Source organism: Lepidochelys olivacea, assembly GCF_965140295.1.
Source record: "Lepidochelys olivacea isolate rLepOli2 genome assembly, chromosome: 20".
Lineage (NCBI taxonomy): Eukaryota > Metazoa > Chordata > Testudines > Cheloniidae > Lepidochelys > Lepidochelys olivacea.
Genome location: NC_140430.1, coordinates 7,752,262 through 7,769,043, shown reverse-complemented (window position 1 = coordinate 7,769,043; position 16,782 = coordinate 7,752,262). Strand labels below are relative to the sequence as shown.

Sequence of the window (16,782 nt, the reverse complement as noted above, 5' to 3'; positions counted from 1 at the left end):
TGGGCTTTCCCAGGGTAGAGAGGGCGGGTAACAGGGCGGCATGGGAAGGAAGGGAGGGACGGAGGTCAGGACCAGGCAGACGCCCAGGTCGTCCAGCGGCTCCAGGGGGACGAACACGCCCCCCACAACCCCCCACCGCCAGGCCTTTCTCCACCGCCTCCTGGGCGGCGGCCTCCGATGCCAGGAAGAAGACGGCCTTCCTGTACATTTTGGAGGCCGCCACAATGGCTGTGGGCCCCACCACCCTCGCCAACGCCCGCACGTACGTCTCCACGTGGGGCAAGGCGAGCACCAGGAGGCAACGGACGCCGTGCTTCCTGGTCATGGTGGGAAAGGGGCCCCGGCCGCTATAGCTGGTCGCGGAGGCGGTGGGCGGGAGAGATGACGTAGCAGCAGGCGGGGGGGCTGCTGCCACCTGGGCGTATGCCCTGGGGGCCGCGGGAGAGGCACCCGCAGAGCTGGTGGAGGGAGCAGCGGGGAGGGACGCCGTGGCCGGTGGTGGGGCTGCGGCAGTGGGGGCAGCCCCTGCCAAGGAGGGCCTGCTCTTTTTAGCGGGGCCCTTCCCCTTCTTCTTACCCTGGCCCTTCCTGCCGGCTGTGGGGGGCTCCTCCAGAATCAGAGGGGGGGCGAGGGACGTGGAAGCAGCGGAGGTCACCCCGGCACCCCGGCGGGGGCGGTGGCAGGTGTTTGGCAACGGCGGTTGAGGTAGAGGCTTGGTGTGTGTGGGGGGGGTGATGGAGGGGCAGGCGGGGGAGGGGCAGCCGGGGCTGCTGGAGGGGCCCCACCTGCAGTGACCCACCGCCATAATGAGCGGGGAGGGAGAGGAAAACACCAGAGAGAGGAGGGGAAAGGGGAGGCAGGCCAACCATCCTCCCCGCTAGGCTGCAGGCAGGGGAGGAGGGCGCCAAAGGGGGTGGGCTGGACAGGGGGGCTATCAAGGGCGCGTGGGGGACAGTCACCGACTCAGGGTAGGAATCCGGCTCCTCTAGCTGCACTGGGAGGGGGGGTCATAACGACATTAGGAGGGTGCAGTGAGATCAGGGCAAACTCAAACAGGGGAAGGGCACAAGCGCATGGGAGGGGGCATGGGCGCACTGAGGAAGGGGCCAATCAGGGCAGGGGTACCACGTGGGGAGGGGGGGGAAACCAGGCTGGAGGCAGGACAGGGAACCAAGGGGGCAGCTTCAGAGGCTGGGGCAAGGCAAACAAACAAAGGCTGCAGAGGGAAAAGGGCGGGGCAGGCAAACAAACTCAAGCCAGCGAGGTGCTGGGGTAAAGGGGAGGGCAAAAAGGCTGCGAGGGGCACAATGGGGCAGATAGCAAGGGACAAAGCTGGGGGCTTGCTGAAGGGGGCCAGTCCAGGATGGGGGGGGGGGGCACATGCGCCCACGCGCGCTTGCAAAGGGTCAGTGCAGGCTGGCTGCTGCTTCAGGCCCAAAAGGTGGAGAAAGGGGGTGGCAGGCCAAGCAAGGAGCGGAGTGCCAGAGGCAGGAGCTTGAGGCAGATGGTGAATGTCCACTGGGGGTGGTGGGGGTTGGGACACACAGATGGATTGGGGGGCTGGCTCCACGCCACGCCCCCTGTGTCCCCACACACACAGTCAAAACCCCCACCACAAGAGCACAGTTCAAAAGTTACTCTGCCTTCAGGCCCCCTCCATAGTGGTCTGCAGAGACCCTGTGCACCCCCCCAGCAGCAGATGGCCCCGTCCCCTCCTCCTTCGGGGTCCAGCAGCTCCCAGGCAGCAAGGGCAGCAGCAGCTCGGCAGCCAGGCAGGCAGAGAGGGCCCCTCAGTGGTGGTGTCCACAGCAGCAACGGCTGGGGCAGGGGTCCCTCACTCCCCCCCTCTGGGGAGTGGGCCAGCACCCCCCCCCCCAAGGGGCTGTAGTTGGAGCAGCAGCACCCAAGGGTGGGGGAGTCCAGCAGCTAGTCAGCAACCAGGTAGCAGAGAAGGGGGGTGGGGGGTGTCCGGCCCAGCCAGGGGAGCAGCTTGGGTGGTGGCAGTGGTAGCAAGAGGCCAAGGCCCAGCAGCAGTCTCCCTCCAGGCCAGCTGGGTTCAGCAGTTTGTTTGTTTGTTTTTTTGAAGCAGAAAAGAATTTTATTTGTGTAACACTTACAAAGAATCACCAGAGGGGATAAAGCAAAACTATGCAACAAAACAAAAGCAAACAGAAGGTATGACACAGCAGCCTTCAGGAGGGAGAAGTGTTCAGGCTAGCCTGGGCCCAGAGCGGGGGGGCTTCCTCGACACTCATGGTCTTCTACCCTGCTGAGTTACCTGGTGGCCTAGAGCGGGAGGGCTTCCTCGACACTTGTGGTCTTCCACCCCCTCGAGTTACCTAGTGCCACGCCCAGTGTCACCGATTATTCCTCTCCTGAGAGTGCCCGACAAGATGGGCACGGCTGCGGGGTGGGCGGTTTGGGGTGGGGGGGATTACACCCACGTGTTATAGGACCCCTCCTAGGTGACAGTGATGATGGTATCCACAGCGGCAACGGCTGGGGCAGGGGTCCCTCATTCCCCCCCTCTGGGGAGCGGGCCAGCAGCCCCCCCCAAGGGGCTGTAGTTGGAGCAGTAGCACCCAAGGGTGGGGGAATCCAGCAGCTAGTCAGCAACCAGGTAGCAGAGAAGGGGGATGGGGGGTGTCCGGCCCAGCCAGGGGAGCAGCTTGGGTGGCGGCAGTGGTAGCAAGAGGCCAAGGCCCAGCAGCAGTCTCCCTCCAGGCCAGTTGGGTTCAGCAGAGCAGTCAAAAGCAGATCTACTGGCCACTGGCTGAACAGGTTTCTGTTCCCTGGGTGACCAGAGCAGGGGCTGCCCTAGAGCAATCAGGAACCTGCTAGAACGAATTAAGACAGGCAAGCTAATCAAGACACCTGGAGCCAATTAAGAACTTTCTAAAATCCAATTTGGCAAGCAGGCTAATCAGGAGACCTGGTTTAAAAAGGACCTCCCATCAGTGAGTAAGGGGGTGTGCAGGAGCAGGGAGTGAGAAGGTGTGCTGCTGGATGAGTGAAGAGTTCAAGTACGATCAGGCTTCAGGAGGAAGATCCTGCCGTGAGGATAAAGGAAGTGCTGGGGGAAGGCCATGGGGAAGTAGCCCAGGGAGTTGTAGCTGTCACACAGTTGATACAGGGAACATTGTAGACAGCTGCTATCCACAGGGCCCTGAGCTAGAACCCAGAGCAGGGGGTGGGCCCGGCTTCCCCCTATCCCCGCCAACTCCTGATCGGACACAGGAGGAGTTGACTTGGTTTGTGAGAAACACCAGAAGGGAAGTTCTAAATTGGAAAGGGCTCTGGCCTGTCCCTGACCCACTAGATGGGACACAGAGACTGTGGGGATTGTTCTCCGTTTCCCCCCATGCTGGCCAGTGGTGAGGTTAGCTGAGTGAATGGCAGGTTTGAGCCACGAGCAAAAGTGACCAAACTGAGGGCTGCTGTGAATCTCTGAGGTGAGCAAATCCGCCAATAAGCACAGGACCCACCAAGGCAGCGGAGGAACTTTGTCACACTGTGATGTTACTAAAATGTGTTTGAACTAGATAAGGCTGGGATGTGGGTAAACAGAGTAATTTGCATAGAGGAACACACCAGAGGGAAAGGAACAGCATGAATCTTCATCATCAGACTCCCTGGAACCTCTCCTCACCACAGTGCACTGAACTTTGAGAATGCATTTCAAAAGTTCACTGGGCTATAAAAGAGGGGGGCAACGTTTCCCCCTCCGTGTGGAAGTTTAATGCAGTGTTTGGTTGTGTGAGGATTACAGACCAGAAAAGCTCTTTATGCAGAGGCAGAGAACACCAAATGATGCAGCAAGTCCATGCAGAAATTCACGAAGAACCTTTCCTTTTGTGCAAAACAGGGGCTTATTGTACAAATCCTCACTAACGCTTAAATATAGGGGTTACCGGTGGTCAGCACTAACAGCAACAATTGCTCATTTATTTCAAATATTTTGAAAGTAGCAATTTCTTGAGTCAAAGTGAACAAGTTTAATAGATTAGGTCAAGAATGTGCACATCATTACATTACTGGTGAGCCATGCATATCACTTGTTTCACTTGCAGTTAAGTCTGATCACAGAAAGATTAAAGTCTTTGGCCCTTAACTATTTCCATTGGAGAATTCTGTGCATGATGGCAAGTAAATTGAAAGAAAACAAGATGTGTCTTGGTTAATGCATCTCAAAGTAGTGACCTGCCTCTTTTCAAATACCATTCACTGGCCATACAGACAAAAATGCAATGCCCCTACCCCACAAAAATGCTTCATTTGACCTCTCTGGAGCATTTTTCATGTAACCTGAATATGGCATTCATATTTACAATGCGGTTTCAAATAAGGATTAGTGCCACGTTCTGGAGTGCATTTCAGCTCAGTGAGATGTTGTGTCACTGCTGGTATTATAACCCTATGTGCCCCAAAATGCTTCTGCTCCTGTGGCTGCCTGCCTGGGGGTACACAGCCTTCAACCAGCATGCACTGTGTTCTGTGTACTGTACATGAGAACATAAAAACATATGAACAGCCATATTGGGTCAGACCAAAAGTCCATCTGGCCCAGTATCCCGTCTTCCTACAATGGCCAATGCCAGGTGCCCCAGACAGCTTCTGGCAAACAGAGGCTAGGGACACCATCCCTGCCCATCCTGGCTAATGGCAATTGATGGACCTATCCTCCATGAACTTATCTAGTTCTTTTTTTAATCCTGTTATAGTCTTGGCCTTCACAACATCCTCCGGCAAGGAGTTCCACAGGTCGACTGTGCATTGTGTGAAAAAATACTTTTTGTTTGTTTTAAATCTGCTGCCTATTAATTTCACTTGGTGACCCTTAGTTCTTGTGTTATGAGAAGGAGTAAATAACACTTATTTACTACAGTGGGGTGGGAGGAGGTATTGTTTCATATTCTCTGTGTGTATATAAAGTCTGCTGCAGTTTCCACGGTATGCATCCGATGAAGTGAGCTGTAGCTCACGAAAGCTCATGCTCAAATAAATTGGTTAGTCTCTAAGGTGCCACAAGTACTCCTTTTCTTTTATGATTTTATAGACCTCTGTCATATCCCCCCCCTTAGTCCTTTCTTTTCCAAGCTGAAAATTCCCAGTCTTATTAATCGCTCCCATATGGCAGCCATTCTATACCCCTAATAATTTTTGTTGCCCTTTTCTGAACCTTTTCCAATTCCAATATATCTTTTTAGAGATGGGGCAACCACGTCTGCATGCCGTATTCAAGATGTGGGCATACCATGGATTTATGTAGCAGCAATATGATATTTTCTGTCTTATTATCTGTCCCTTTCTTAATGATTCCCAACATTCTGTTCACTTTTTTGATTGCCACTGCACATTGAGTGGATGTTTTCGGAGAACTATCCACCGTGACTCCAAGATCTGAGTGGTAACAGCTAATTTAGACCCCATCATTTTATATGTATAGTTGGGATTATGTTTTCCAGTGTGTATCACTTTGCATTTATAAACATTAAATTTCATCTGCCATTTTGTTGCCCAGTCACCCAGTTTTGAGAGATCCTTTTATAGCTCTTTGCAGTCTGCCTGGGACTTAACTGTCTTGAGTAGTTTTGTATCATCTGCAAATTTTGCCACTTCACTGTCTACCCCTTTTTCCAGATCATTTATGAATATGTTGAATAGGACTGGGCCCAGTACAGATCCCTGGGGGGCACCACTATTTACCTCTCTCATTCATGTATAGCTCTGATTCAGCCATTTTGCATCCAACAGCCTGCCACCACTTCTCACAGACATACTCTTGGCTTCCTGACTTGGCTGGTGTTAGCAGGTGACCCCAGCACACCTCCCGTCTCAAACCTATGTGTTCTGCGATGTCCAGCCCTCTCCTGCAGCATTCAGAGGAATAATAAGGTCTGTTTCCTCCTCTAAAGAGACAAAATGCACAGCTTGCCACATTCAGTGGAGTTAGCCAACACTTTTATTCAAACACAGCACTGTTGGTTTAGCTCAAAAGTAAAACAAGTTTAGTAACAAAAGAAGATAGGATTTGATGTGAGTTCAGGTATAAGAGATAAAGGCAGAAGTGGTTTCAAACAGATAAAAGTGAAACGCTTTCCAGTGACTAAAACTGAACCTAGCAAGATACAGTCTTTGTTCAAGATGGCTTTTCTCACCCAAAGTCTTCCAGCAGGATGGCGGCTGTCCCTCCCACCCTCGGTCAGAATCTCCTCTAGAAGCCAAAGTGCTGGCTCCTTTGTCTTCTTAGGTGAAAGATCATTTGGGGGTCTTTGTCCCTCTCTTTTATAGTGCAGGGAGCCTTTGCAATGGTTCCTTCTGAAGGTTACACCTCAACATTTAGTCAAGCTGTGAGAAAGGTGATGCTGAGCCTGGTGGCGAAGGAAGGACCATGGATCATTGGTGTGCAGCTGCTGCTGCTTCCACAGCCTGTCAGTGTGCATCTTCTTGCTGCTGCTTTTCTGCCTCCCGCTCCTGGGCGCCTGCTTCCCAATTTTGGTGTTCACGCTCTTTGGCTTCCTGCTCAGCTAAACAGTTCTGGCATTCGTGCTTCTGTCTTGATTTGTCACTCTCCAATTTGGCCAGCTCTAGCTTTGCGTTGCTCTGCTGATTCTCCTGTTTTTGCTTTACTTTTGTTCTGTTTCCTTTACCCAAAATAAACAAACAGAAAATAAGAAAATTGTAACCTTTCCTTTGGCTGTGCTCAGTCCCTACAGTTGAGAATCATGTAAGTGGTTCTCAACCAGGGGTACGTGTACACTGGAGGTACACAGAGGTGTCCCCAGGGTACATCAACTCATCTAGATATTTGCCTAGTTTTACAACAAGCTACATAAAAAGCACTAGTGAAGTCAGTACAAACTAAAATTTCATACAATGGCTTGTTTAGACTGCTCTATATGTCGTACACTGACATGTAAGCACAGTATTTCTATTCCAATTGATTTATTTTATAATTATATGGCAAAAATGAGACAGTCAGCAATTTTTCAGTAATAGTGTGGCTGTGATACTTTTGTATTTTTATGTCTGATTTTGTAAGCAAGTAGTTTTTAAGTGAGGTGAAACTTGGGGTGCACAAGACAAATCAGACTCCTGAAAGGGGTCCATTAGTCTGGAAAGGTTGAGAGCCACTGACTAAAACTGTTACCCCAGTGCTTGAGCTGTAAATCTCAGTTAAAATAGCAAGCAGTATGTAAATCCTGCATGACTACACCACTGTCCCACAAAATTCTTCGTCTGCCCTCTCTGTAGCACTTTTCCATGTAACTTGAATGTAGCATTAATATTTAAAATAATGTTTCAACTATTGATCAGTTCAATAGAAATCATCACAATTATTTGCATAAACAGTAGCATGTATTAAAGCAAAGGTGTCATGATAGCTTCAAAGCTGTCGGAGTAACATACAACAGTGAGAACCACTTTGTATATTTCCACAAACATGGTCAAACTGAGAGCTGGCATTTCTATGATGGAGTTTGGGGAATGTAAAAGGAAAGGAGGTGTAGGTATTCTAGCAATATGATAGAGTTTCCAAACTCTGTTAACGCATACCAAGCCACATTGCTGCTGTACGAGTCTCCCGAAAACACTAAGGATGCTAGCGGGTTTAACTTAGTGTAGTATCTAGGACTAGGATAGTATTTCTTTAAGTAGTTTGTGAGCACTCTACTGCTTTGAGACAAACTCGAAGCTGAAGAAGGATTCAGAGATCCGACCCCATAGAGATGGGACAGACAGAGTTTGGGAGCGCTGTAGTGCTATTCACTGTTGTCTATATTTTAGAAGCCATCAGAAATCACTCAGAACCGCAGGATAGGTTAAACTAGATCTTGGATGTTTGCACATAGTTAATAAACATGACAGGTTTCAGAGTAGCAGCCGTGTTAGTCTGTATTCGCAAAAAGAAAAGGAGGACTTGTGGCACCTTAGAGACTAACCAATTTATTAGAGCATAAGCTTTCGTGAGCTACAGCTCACTTCCTCAGATGCATATCGTGGAAACTGCAGCAGGCTTTATATATACACAGAGAATATGAAACAATACCTATTCCCACCCCACTGTCCTGCTGGTAATAGCTTATCTAAAGTGATTTCCAGCACAAATCCAGGTTTTCTCACCCTCCACCCCCCCACACAAATTCACTCTCCTGCTGGTGATAGCCCATCCAAAGTGACAACTCTTTACACAATGTGCATGACAATCAAGCTGGGCTATTTCCTGCATAAATCCAGGTTCTCACATCCCCCCACCCCCATACACACAGAAACTCACTCTCCTGCTGGTAATAGCTCATCCAAACTGACCACTCTTCAAGTTAAAATCCAAGTTAAACCAGAACATCTGGGGGGGGGGGGGTAGGAAAAAACAAGAGGAAACAGGCTACCTTGCATAATGACTTAGCCACTCCAAGTCTCTATTTAAGCCTAAATTAATAGTATCCAATTTGCAAATGAATTCCAATTCAGCAGTTTCTCGCTGGAGTCTGGATTTGAAGTTTTTTTGTTTTAAGATAGCGACCTTCATGTCTGTGATCGCGTGACCAGAGAGATTGAAGTGTTCTCCGACTGGTTTATGAATGTTACAATTCTTGACATCTGATTTGTGTCCATTTATTCTTTTACGTAGAGACTGTCCAGTTTGACCAATGTACATGGCAGAGGGGCATTGCTGGCACATGATGGCATATATCACATTGGTGGATGTGCAGGTGAACGAGCCTCTGATAGTGTGGCTGATGTTATTAGGCCCTCGAGAAACTGCTGAATTGGAATTCATTTGCAAATTGGATACTATTAATTTAGGCTTAAATAGAGACTTGGAGTGGCTAAGTCATTATGCAAGGTAGCCTGTTTCCTCTTGTTTTTTCCTACCCCCCCCCCCCCAGATGTTCTGGTTTAACTTGGATTTTAACTTGAAGAGTGGTCAGTTTGGATGAGCTATTACCAGCAGGAGAGTGAGTTTCTGTGTGTATGGGGGTGGGGGGATGTGAGAACCTGGATTTATGCAGGAAATAGCCCAGCTTGATTGTCATGCACATTGTGTAAAGAGTTGTCACTTTGGATGGGCTATCACCAGCAGGAGAGTGAATTTGTGTGGGGGGGTGGAGGGTGAGAAAACCTGGATTTGTGCTGGAAATCACTTTAGATAAGCTATTACCAGCAGGACAGTGGGGTGGGAATAGGTATTGTTTCATATTCTCTGTGTATATATAAAGCCTGCTGCAGTTTCCACGATATGCATCTGAGGAAGTGAGCTGTAGCTCACGAAAGCTTATGCTCTAATAAATTGGTTAGTCTCTAAGGTGCCACAAGTCCTCCTTTTCTTTTTAATAAACATGGTTATCTGAGAGCCATCTATGCCCAAGCATTGTCTTCATATGAATTTTCTTGTGTAACATGCAAAACACACAACTTTAATAATATATTTAATTATTTTTATTAACACAATGAAACAAATTTAGATAAATATTGCCATTTTCCCGTTCTTAATTCACCAAACAACAAATTCCTTCCTTTGTAACTAGTGTATAATGTCTCCAGAAGGGGTGTACCAGACCCTCTGAGGTCCTCTGCTGGAGGCCTTGCCACTCCCTGCCCCGTCTGTGTATACGCGTGAGGGGTGTGTGTGACTGGTGTCTGTTCAGGGGTATGGGGGTGGTGTGACCAGTGTCTCTGCAGGGGGGGGTGTGTGTGTGTTTGGGGGGTGGGGAGGATCAGTTCTGGGTTAGGGTTAGAGTTTTGTCTGGTTCTGTTCAATATCTTCAGTGACTTAGATGATGGCGCAGAGAGTGCACTATTAATGTTTGTGGACGATACCAAGCAGAGAGGGGTTGCAAGTGCTTTGGAAGATAGGATTAAAATTCAAAATGATCTGGAGAAATGGTCTAAGTAAATAGGATGAAATTCAATACGAACAAATGCAAAGTACTCCCCTTAGGAAGGAATAATCAGTTGCGCACATACAAACTGGGAAATGACTGCCTAGGAAGGAGTACTGCGGAAAGGGATTTGGGGGTCAGAGTGGATCACAAGCTAAATATGAATCAACAATGTAACACTGTTGCAAAAAAAGCAAACATCATTCCGGGATGTATTCGCAGGAGTGTTGTAAGCAAGACTCAAGAAGTAATTCTTACGCTCTACTCCACATTGATATGCTCTCAACTGAGTATTGTGTCCAGTTCTGAGCATCACCTTTCAGGAAAGATGTGGACAAATTGGAGAAAAACAATGTCAAGTTTCCTTCCCCACTCTGAACTCTAGGGTACAGATGTGGGGACCTGCATGAAAAACCCCTTAAGCTTATTTTTACTAGCTTAGGTTAAAACTTCCCCAAGGTACAAACTATTTTACCTTTTGCCCTTGGACTTTATTGCTGCCACCACCAAGTGTCTAACAAATATAACCAGGAAAGAGCCCACTTGGAAACTTCTTTCCCCCCAATATCCCCCCAAGCCCTACACCCCCTTTCCTGGGGAAGGTTTGATAAAAATCCTCACCAATTTGCATAGGTGAACACAGACCCAAACCCTTGGTTCTTAAGAACAATGAAAAAGCAATCAGGTTCTTAAAAGAAGAATTTTAATTGAAGAAAAAGTAAAAGAATCACTTCTGTAAAATCAGGATGGTAAATATCTTACAGGGTAATCAGATTCAAAACATAGAGAATCCCTCTCGGCAAAACCTTAAGTTACAAAAAGACACAAAAACAGAAATATACATTCCATTCAGCACAGCTTATTTTATCAGCCATTTAAACAAAACAGAATCTCACACACATCTAACTAGGTTGCTTATTAGCCCTTTACAGGAATTCTGACCTGCATTCCTGCTCTGGTCCCGGCAAAAGATAACACACAGACAGAGAGAACCCTTTGTTCCCCCCTTCTAGCTTTGAAAGTATCTTGTCTCCTCATTGGTCATTTTGGTCAGGTGCCAGTGAGGTTATCTTAGCTTCTTAACCCTTTACAGGTGAAAGGGTTTTTCCTCTGGCCAGGAGGGATTTAATGGTGTTTACCCTTCTCTTTATATTTATGACGAGCAACAAAAATGATTAAACGTCTAAAAAACATGACTTATGAGGGAAGATTGAAAAAAACTGGGTTTGTTTAGTCTGGAGAAGAAAAGACTGAGGGGGGACATGCTCCCCATTTTTCGAGTACATAAAAGGCTGTTACCAGGAGGGGGGAGGTAAATTGTTCTCCTTAACCCTGAGGATAAAGCAGCAATGGGTTTAAATTGCAGCAAGGGCAGTTTAGGTTGGACATTAGGAAAAACTTCCTACCTGTCAGAGTAGTTAAGCAGTGGCATCAATTGCCTAGGGAGGCTGTGGAATCTCCATCACTGGAGATTTTTAGGAGCAGGTTAGACAAACCCCTGTCAGGGATAATGCTCACTCCTGCTATGAGTGCAGGGGACTGGACTAGATGACCTCCCGAGGTCCCTTCCAGTTCTATGATTGGGGGTATCGGGAGAGGTGCTGCTTTGCAATGGCAGCACCAGCTGGTGATTGCTCTTTGGCCCATGGTAGTACTCGGAGCCATTTGGAGATCAGGCCTTATGGCACTGGGCCCTGCACAAGCCCAGAACGAAGACGCTCCTTGTGCCAAGGAGCTGGGGTGCTGTCCTAGCGGCAGGGGTCCCTGGGTGTGCTGTGGAGCGTGGGGGGTTTCCTCATTAGTGTGAGGCACTTCCTCCCTAGGTCGAATCCAGTGGTGTGATGATGTCTCCAGCACGAGCGCGCTCAGGGCTCTGTGGCTCAGAAGACCACAGAGCTGTTCCCTGTAGAGCTCTGATGGCCAGGCTGTGCGCTCTGAGGCTGGTTTGGGGCTCTTTCGGGAGGGCCGTGGTCTGTTTCCCCTGCAGGGCCTGAGTACGCGGTCTGCTCTGGAAAGTGCAGGAGTCTCTGCCACCCTCTTGTGACCAAGGGGATTGCTGGCTCTCTGCTCCATGCAGTGGGGTCCCCGGGGGGGCTGTTGGCTCACAGGACATGGGTGCTTCCCAGGCTTGCTCCTTTGCACGGAGTTGGTGTTCACCACACAGGGTGGCATTAGCCAGGCCAACTGTTTCCTACCAGTTCCGTTCAGAGGCTCAGTCCTGGCGCTGCACGGAGCCAGTTTGGTTCAAGTCTGAAGCTGGCAGGGGGCTTTTATACCCCTGTGTTAGTGAACGGCTGTGGGGCCTCGCTGGCACCATGGCTCGGGGAGTCCGTGGGGTCGTCTCCCCTCCACTCTGATTGTTTGTGTCTGAATTGACCCTCCTGTGTTTCCACAGGTGTTTCCTGGCTGTTCTGTCCATGCCAGCCCAGAGTGGCAGATGAACGCTGAGCTGGGTGGGTATTTAGCTGGATCCCACCTGCTCTGTTCTCTCCCAGCAGGGCCCCAATCCCAATACTGGATGGAGCTAGGGGAAGAGCTGCAAGTCCCAGATCTCAGCAAAGGTGAGGACGATGAGAGCTGGCCCGGCTCCCAAACAGGTGGGGGATCAATAAGCCCAGCTGAGAGGGATGGGGGCAGATGGGACCCCCCCAAAGCCACCCCTGCAAGCCCTCCTGGCCCAGCTCCTCTCAGAGGTTGTCACCACCCTCTCCCTGATCTGTGTGCACCACGGCCCCCAGAACCAGATGAGAGCCGTGTCTTGGCTCTCCCTGAAAATGCAAATAATAATTCCAGCCTACACAGAGGCAAAGAAAGGCTTGTGAACCTGAGCTGGGTGGTGCTGACGCCTGCCTGAGTCTGCAGCCGCCTGAAAAAGCTGCAAGAGGTGTGTGGAAACCGGCTCCGGGGGGGGCGGGGGCCACGTGGGTGGTGCCTCAGGGGCCCTGTCCTAGCTGGCCTCCTGTGGGGACGGCTCATGCCCGATTGCCCATTTGTTCCTGCAGGTGAGAGGCTGGCGAGCGTGGCTGGGGCAGAGGATGCTGCTCCGGGAAGGGGCAGCAGCAGCACTGGTGTGGAGCTGGTGGGAGGAGCGTGGCACGAAGACCCGGCTGCGGGGGCAGAGGCAGCTGTGCGAGGAGGCAGGGCCAGGGCGGAGGAGGCTGTGCCGGGAGGTAGCGCTGCTGCAGAGCCGGCGCGGCACAGAGACCCCGCAGCCAGGTGGCCCTTTAAATGCAGCGAGTGTGGGAAGAGCTTCCGGCAGAGCGCCACGCTGACAAGGCACCAGCTCCTCCATGCGAGCGAGAGGCCCTACGTCTGCACCACCTGCAGCAAAGGCTTTTGCGACCGCGCGGCGCTGGCCACGCACCAGCGGGCGCACACGGGCGAGCGCCCCTTCCCCTGCCCGGTGTGTGGCAAGGCCTTCGCGGGCAGCTCGGCGCTGCTGGTGCATCAGCGCGTGCACACCGGCGAGCGCCCCTACCGCTGCGGGGAGTGCGGGCAGAGCTTCCGGCAGAGCGCCCACCTGACGCAGCACCAGCAGGGCGCCCACGCCAGCCAGCGCCCTCACACCTGCGGTCGCTGCGGCAAGAGCTTTGGGCTGCGCTCCACGCTGGCACGGCACCTGCAGACCCACAGCGTCGAACGCCACCACGCCTGCCCTGACTGCCCTCGCCGCTTCCGCCAGCGAGCCCACCTGCTCCGGCACCGGCTAGCGCACACGGGCGAGCGCCCCTTCCCCTGCCCGGTCTGCGGCAAGGCCTTTGCCCTGAGCGCCACGTTGCTGCGGCACCAGCTGGTGCACACGGGCGAGCGCCCCTTCCGCTGCGGGGAGTGCGGGCGCGGCTACACCCAGAGCTCCTACCTGCGGCAGCACCAGCGCAGTGCCCACGCTGGCCAGCGCCCCCACGCCTGCCCGGACTGCGGCCGCGCCTTCGCCGACCGTGCCAACCTCCTGCGGCACCAGCGGGGCCACGCAGGCGCCCGACCCCACGCCTGTGCCGAGTGCGGGCGGTGCTTTGCCCAGCTGGCACACCTCCGGGAGCACGGGCGCACACACAGCGGGGAGCAGCCGTTCGGCTGCAGCCAGTGCGGCCGAGCCTTTGGGCACCGTTCAGCCCTGGCAGCGCACCAGCGGGCACACAGCGGGGAGCGCCCCTACCCCTGTGCCCAGTGCGGGTGCCACTTTGCCCAGCTGGCCAGCCTGGTGGAGCACCGCCGGCGGCACACGGGCGAGAAACCGCACGCCTGCCCCCGCTGCGGGCGCCGCTTCCGCCACCGCTCGGCCCTGCTTCGCCACCAGCGCTCCCATGCCGGAGCCTGCCCCTTCCGCTGCGGGCAGTGCGGGCGCGGCTACACCCGCAGCTCCAACCTCCTGCTGCACCAGCGGGTGCACGCTGCTGAGTGACATCCCAGCCCCCGCGACATCACTGGCAGCCGGTGACTCCCACCCCCCGCATGCTGGGATGGTCCTGGCCTGGTCTGGCCCTGACCAGAGTCCATACTTGTGCGTGGCCACTCCCCCGCCCACTGCCAGGAATGGGGCTGGCTGGGCCAGGCCTGCGTTGCCTGTCCAGGTACTGAGAGCGAGTGAAGCTGCTGCCACCAGTCATGGTTTCTCCAGCCCAGGTAGCAAACATGGGGGCAGAGCTTCCTGCAGGTGGGGCCCTGCTCAGGGGTGGGGCTCAGGGAATGGGGGCTGTGCCCAGGCAGTGCCTGACCCCATTTTTCTCCCCTCTTGCTGGCTGGTGCTGCCCGGGCTGCTGCTCCAGCACCCTGGGCCCTGCGGTGTGGCCCAGCCAAAGCCCGCCCTGCAGCTGTCCAGACGTGTGCGGGGCTGGGGAACAGAAGCAGGGGGACGCCAGCACTCAGTGCAGGCTTGTGGGAAACGGGAGGGGCTGGGTGGAGGGATGGGGGGGCTGGCTGCGGGAGCAGCTTCTAATGAATTTTCTAAAATGTTTTGTTACAAAGTGAAAATAAACCTGTGAAATTCCCAGGGGCCCTGTGTCATGTCTGCAGCGGGCAGGCTGGGCCCCATGGCCTGATTGCACCAAGCGCTCCCGAGGGGAATGCCAGCTGGGCACAGGCACCCGGTGTTGCTAGGGCTTCATTGGTGCTGCCACATCCTGGCTCCGTTTTGGAGAAATGTCTCTCTGGGGGCTTTTGTTGTCACCACATTGTGTGTGAACGTGGGCAGTGCCACCTCCCTGCTCCGCGCCAGTCACTCTGAGAGGAGCTAGCTGTCTCCCTCGTCTCAGCAGGGCATGATCCTTTGCACTGTCAGTGACTGTTTTGCTTCCCAGCTCTTAGCACCGCAGCGGGAGGGTTCTGTTCAGCTTGCAGCCCCGCAGCGTGCCCTCTCTTCCATCCCAGTTTCTCCGGCCGCCAGGTGGGACGGGGCTCTGTTGGCTCTGGCCACAATCCTGCTGCGCTGCGAGACCAGCCTGCATGAGGACACCGCCGTCAGCTGCCTGTGGAAATCACCAGCCCGCTGTGGCCCTGCGCGGGCTCTGCATTTCCTCTGCCTGGAAGTGTCTAAAGCTGCTGCAGAACGGCCTGCGGCAGGCCTGGGTACTCGGGGCCTTGCTTATGGGCCCAGAGCCCCAGATCAGCTTTACGCCTCATCTGCCACCTGTGGGGTGGGACATGGCTGCAGCAGCACGGCCAGGCAGCCACTGCCTGGTGTCAGCAAGGCGGGCTGACAATGAGCAGAGGGGAGATGGCTTCAGGCCAGGGGGTCTGTGCCCAGGTCTGGTGGAAAGGGGCAGCGATTGGGTCTTGGCTTTCCTAGGAGCCGCAGCTCCTCATAGTTCCAGCTCCCTAGACCTGAACACTCCCCGCTAGGCAGCAGGCTGAGGGGCACCAGCTCTGCTGCATGCTACTGTGGGCCTGGTCACTGGCAGCAGGCACCCTGGCCGTTAACCCCTGGAGCATCGATTCCCGGTGATGGGGCCCGCATGCTGCATGGGTGCCTTGGCCCTGGATTTAGCATGAGCATCACAGGTGCCCAGCTGAGGGGCGTCTCTCTGCTAGGGGCCTGGTGCCTGGGGGAGGGGGCTCTTGGGGGTTGCAGTAAGGGGGGGACCCTGCAGTTTGGGTCTCTGGGCAGGCCTAAGCTTTTCCATATAGTGGAGACTTCTTAGAGCAAAGCCAGGGGACAGCTCCTGGACTCCCACTGGGCCCTGCTGGGAGCCAGACTGGGCTGCACCTCCTGGGCCAGAGGGAGGCCCTTAGGGCAGGTGGGAGGCCACCTGTGCAGTGATCCAAGGGCAGTAACTGGGGAGTAGCTGACAGGAGAGCCGGGCCAAGCGGCCGACGGAGGTGTGGGGCCTGCTCAGCCATGGCCAACTGCCCATCAGGTGGCTGCAATTTCTCCTTGCTGCTGCTAGACCAAGGTTAATTGCAGAAGCTGGGGCCACACAGGTCCTGGTCCTTGGGTTGAGAAGTGAGTGACCACTTGGCCAGCAGATCTCATCGAAGATCCTGTGCCGATATGCACCCCCTAAGCTGCAGCTGGTCCCAGGCCAGGGTGTCCTGCAGCTCAAGCTGGCACCAGGGCCAAAGCCACCTACAGGAGCAGCCCCCAGGGCTTTGCTGGGAATTCAGGCCTGGGGCTCCCCAGTTGGGAGCAGTTGCAGTGCTGGGGAGGGGGGCAGATTCACCTTCCCAGCTGCTGGATGCAGGCTGCAGGGCCCATGGGAGCTGCAGCCAGGTGGGCACAGCGGAAGGGAAAGAGTCCCACACAGCACGAAGCTGCTGGGAGCTGATCCTGCACCACATGGGGGGGAGGGTGAAGGGCATGAGCAGGCAGAGAGCCTGCCGAGCATAGGAGCTCGGCCCCAGTGCAGCACAGAGGATGGAGTTGGAGCCCCCTCTGACCTACCAGGCACCTGCCCCTACAGTG

The 16,782-nt window shown here is 53.6% G+C and overlaps 1 protein-coding gene across 3 annotated transcripts; it reads left to right on the top strand.

The window, feature by feature from the left end:
• Positions 1-10,658: 10,658 nt before the first annotated feature.
• LOC311510599 (uncharacterized protein) lies at positions 10,659-14,823 on the top strand. Of its 3 annotated transcripts, none has more exons than XM_084610386.1 (2): positions 10,659-12,337; positions 12,887-14,823. In XM_084610386.1, the coding sequence occupies exons 1-2, from the start codon at positions 12,322-12,324 to the stop codon at positions 14,284-14,286; spliced, it is 1,416 nt and encodes a 471-aa protein (XP_084466512.1). In that variant the 5' UTR covers positions 10,659-12,321; the 3' UTR covers positions 14,287-14,823. The 3 variants fall into 3 exon arrangements, 2 of the variants coding, with proteins under 2 accessions (XP_084466512.1, XP_084466511.1); XM_084610385.1 differs by having other exon boundaries at positions 10,659-12,481; XR_014709110.1 differs by lacking the exon at positions 10,659-12,337 and adding an exon at positions 12,490-12,768 and having other exon boundaries at positions 12,887-13,021.
• Positions 14,824-16,782: the final 1,959 nt, after the last annotated feature.

What these genes read in the sequence shown, in the direction of transcription:
- LOC311510599 (XM_084610385.1), top strand. Translation starts at nt 12,322, where the DNA reads ATGAACGCTGAGCTGGGTGGGTATTTAGCTGGATCCCACCTGCTCTGT. An exon ending in CTGGCCCGGCTCCCAAACAG is followed by an intron (nt 12,482 to 12,886) that starts GTGGGGGATCAA and finishes TTGTTCCTGCAG; the next exon opens with GTGAGAGGCTGGCGAGCGTG.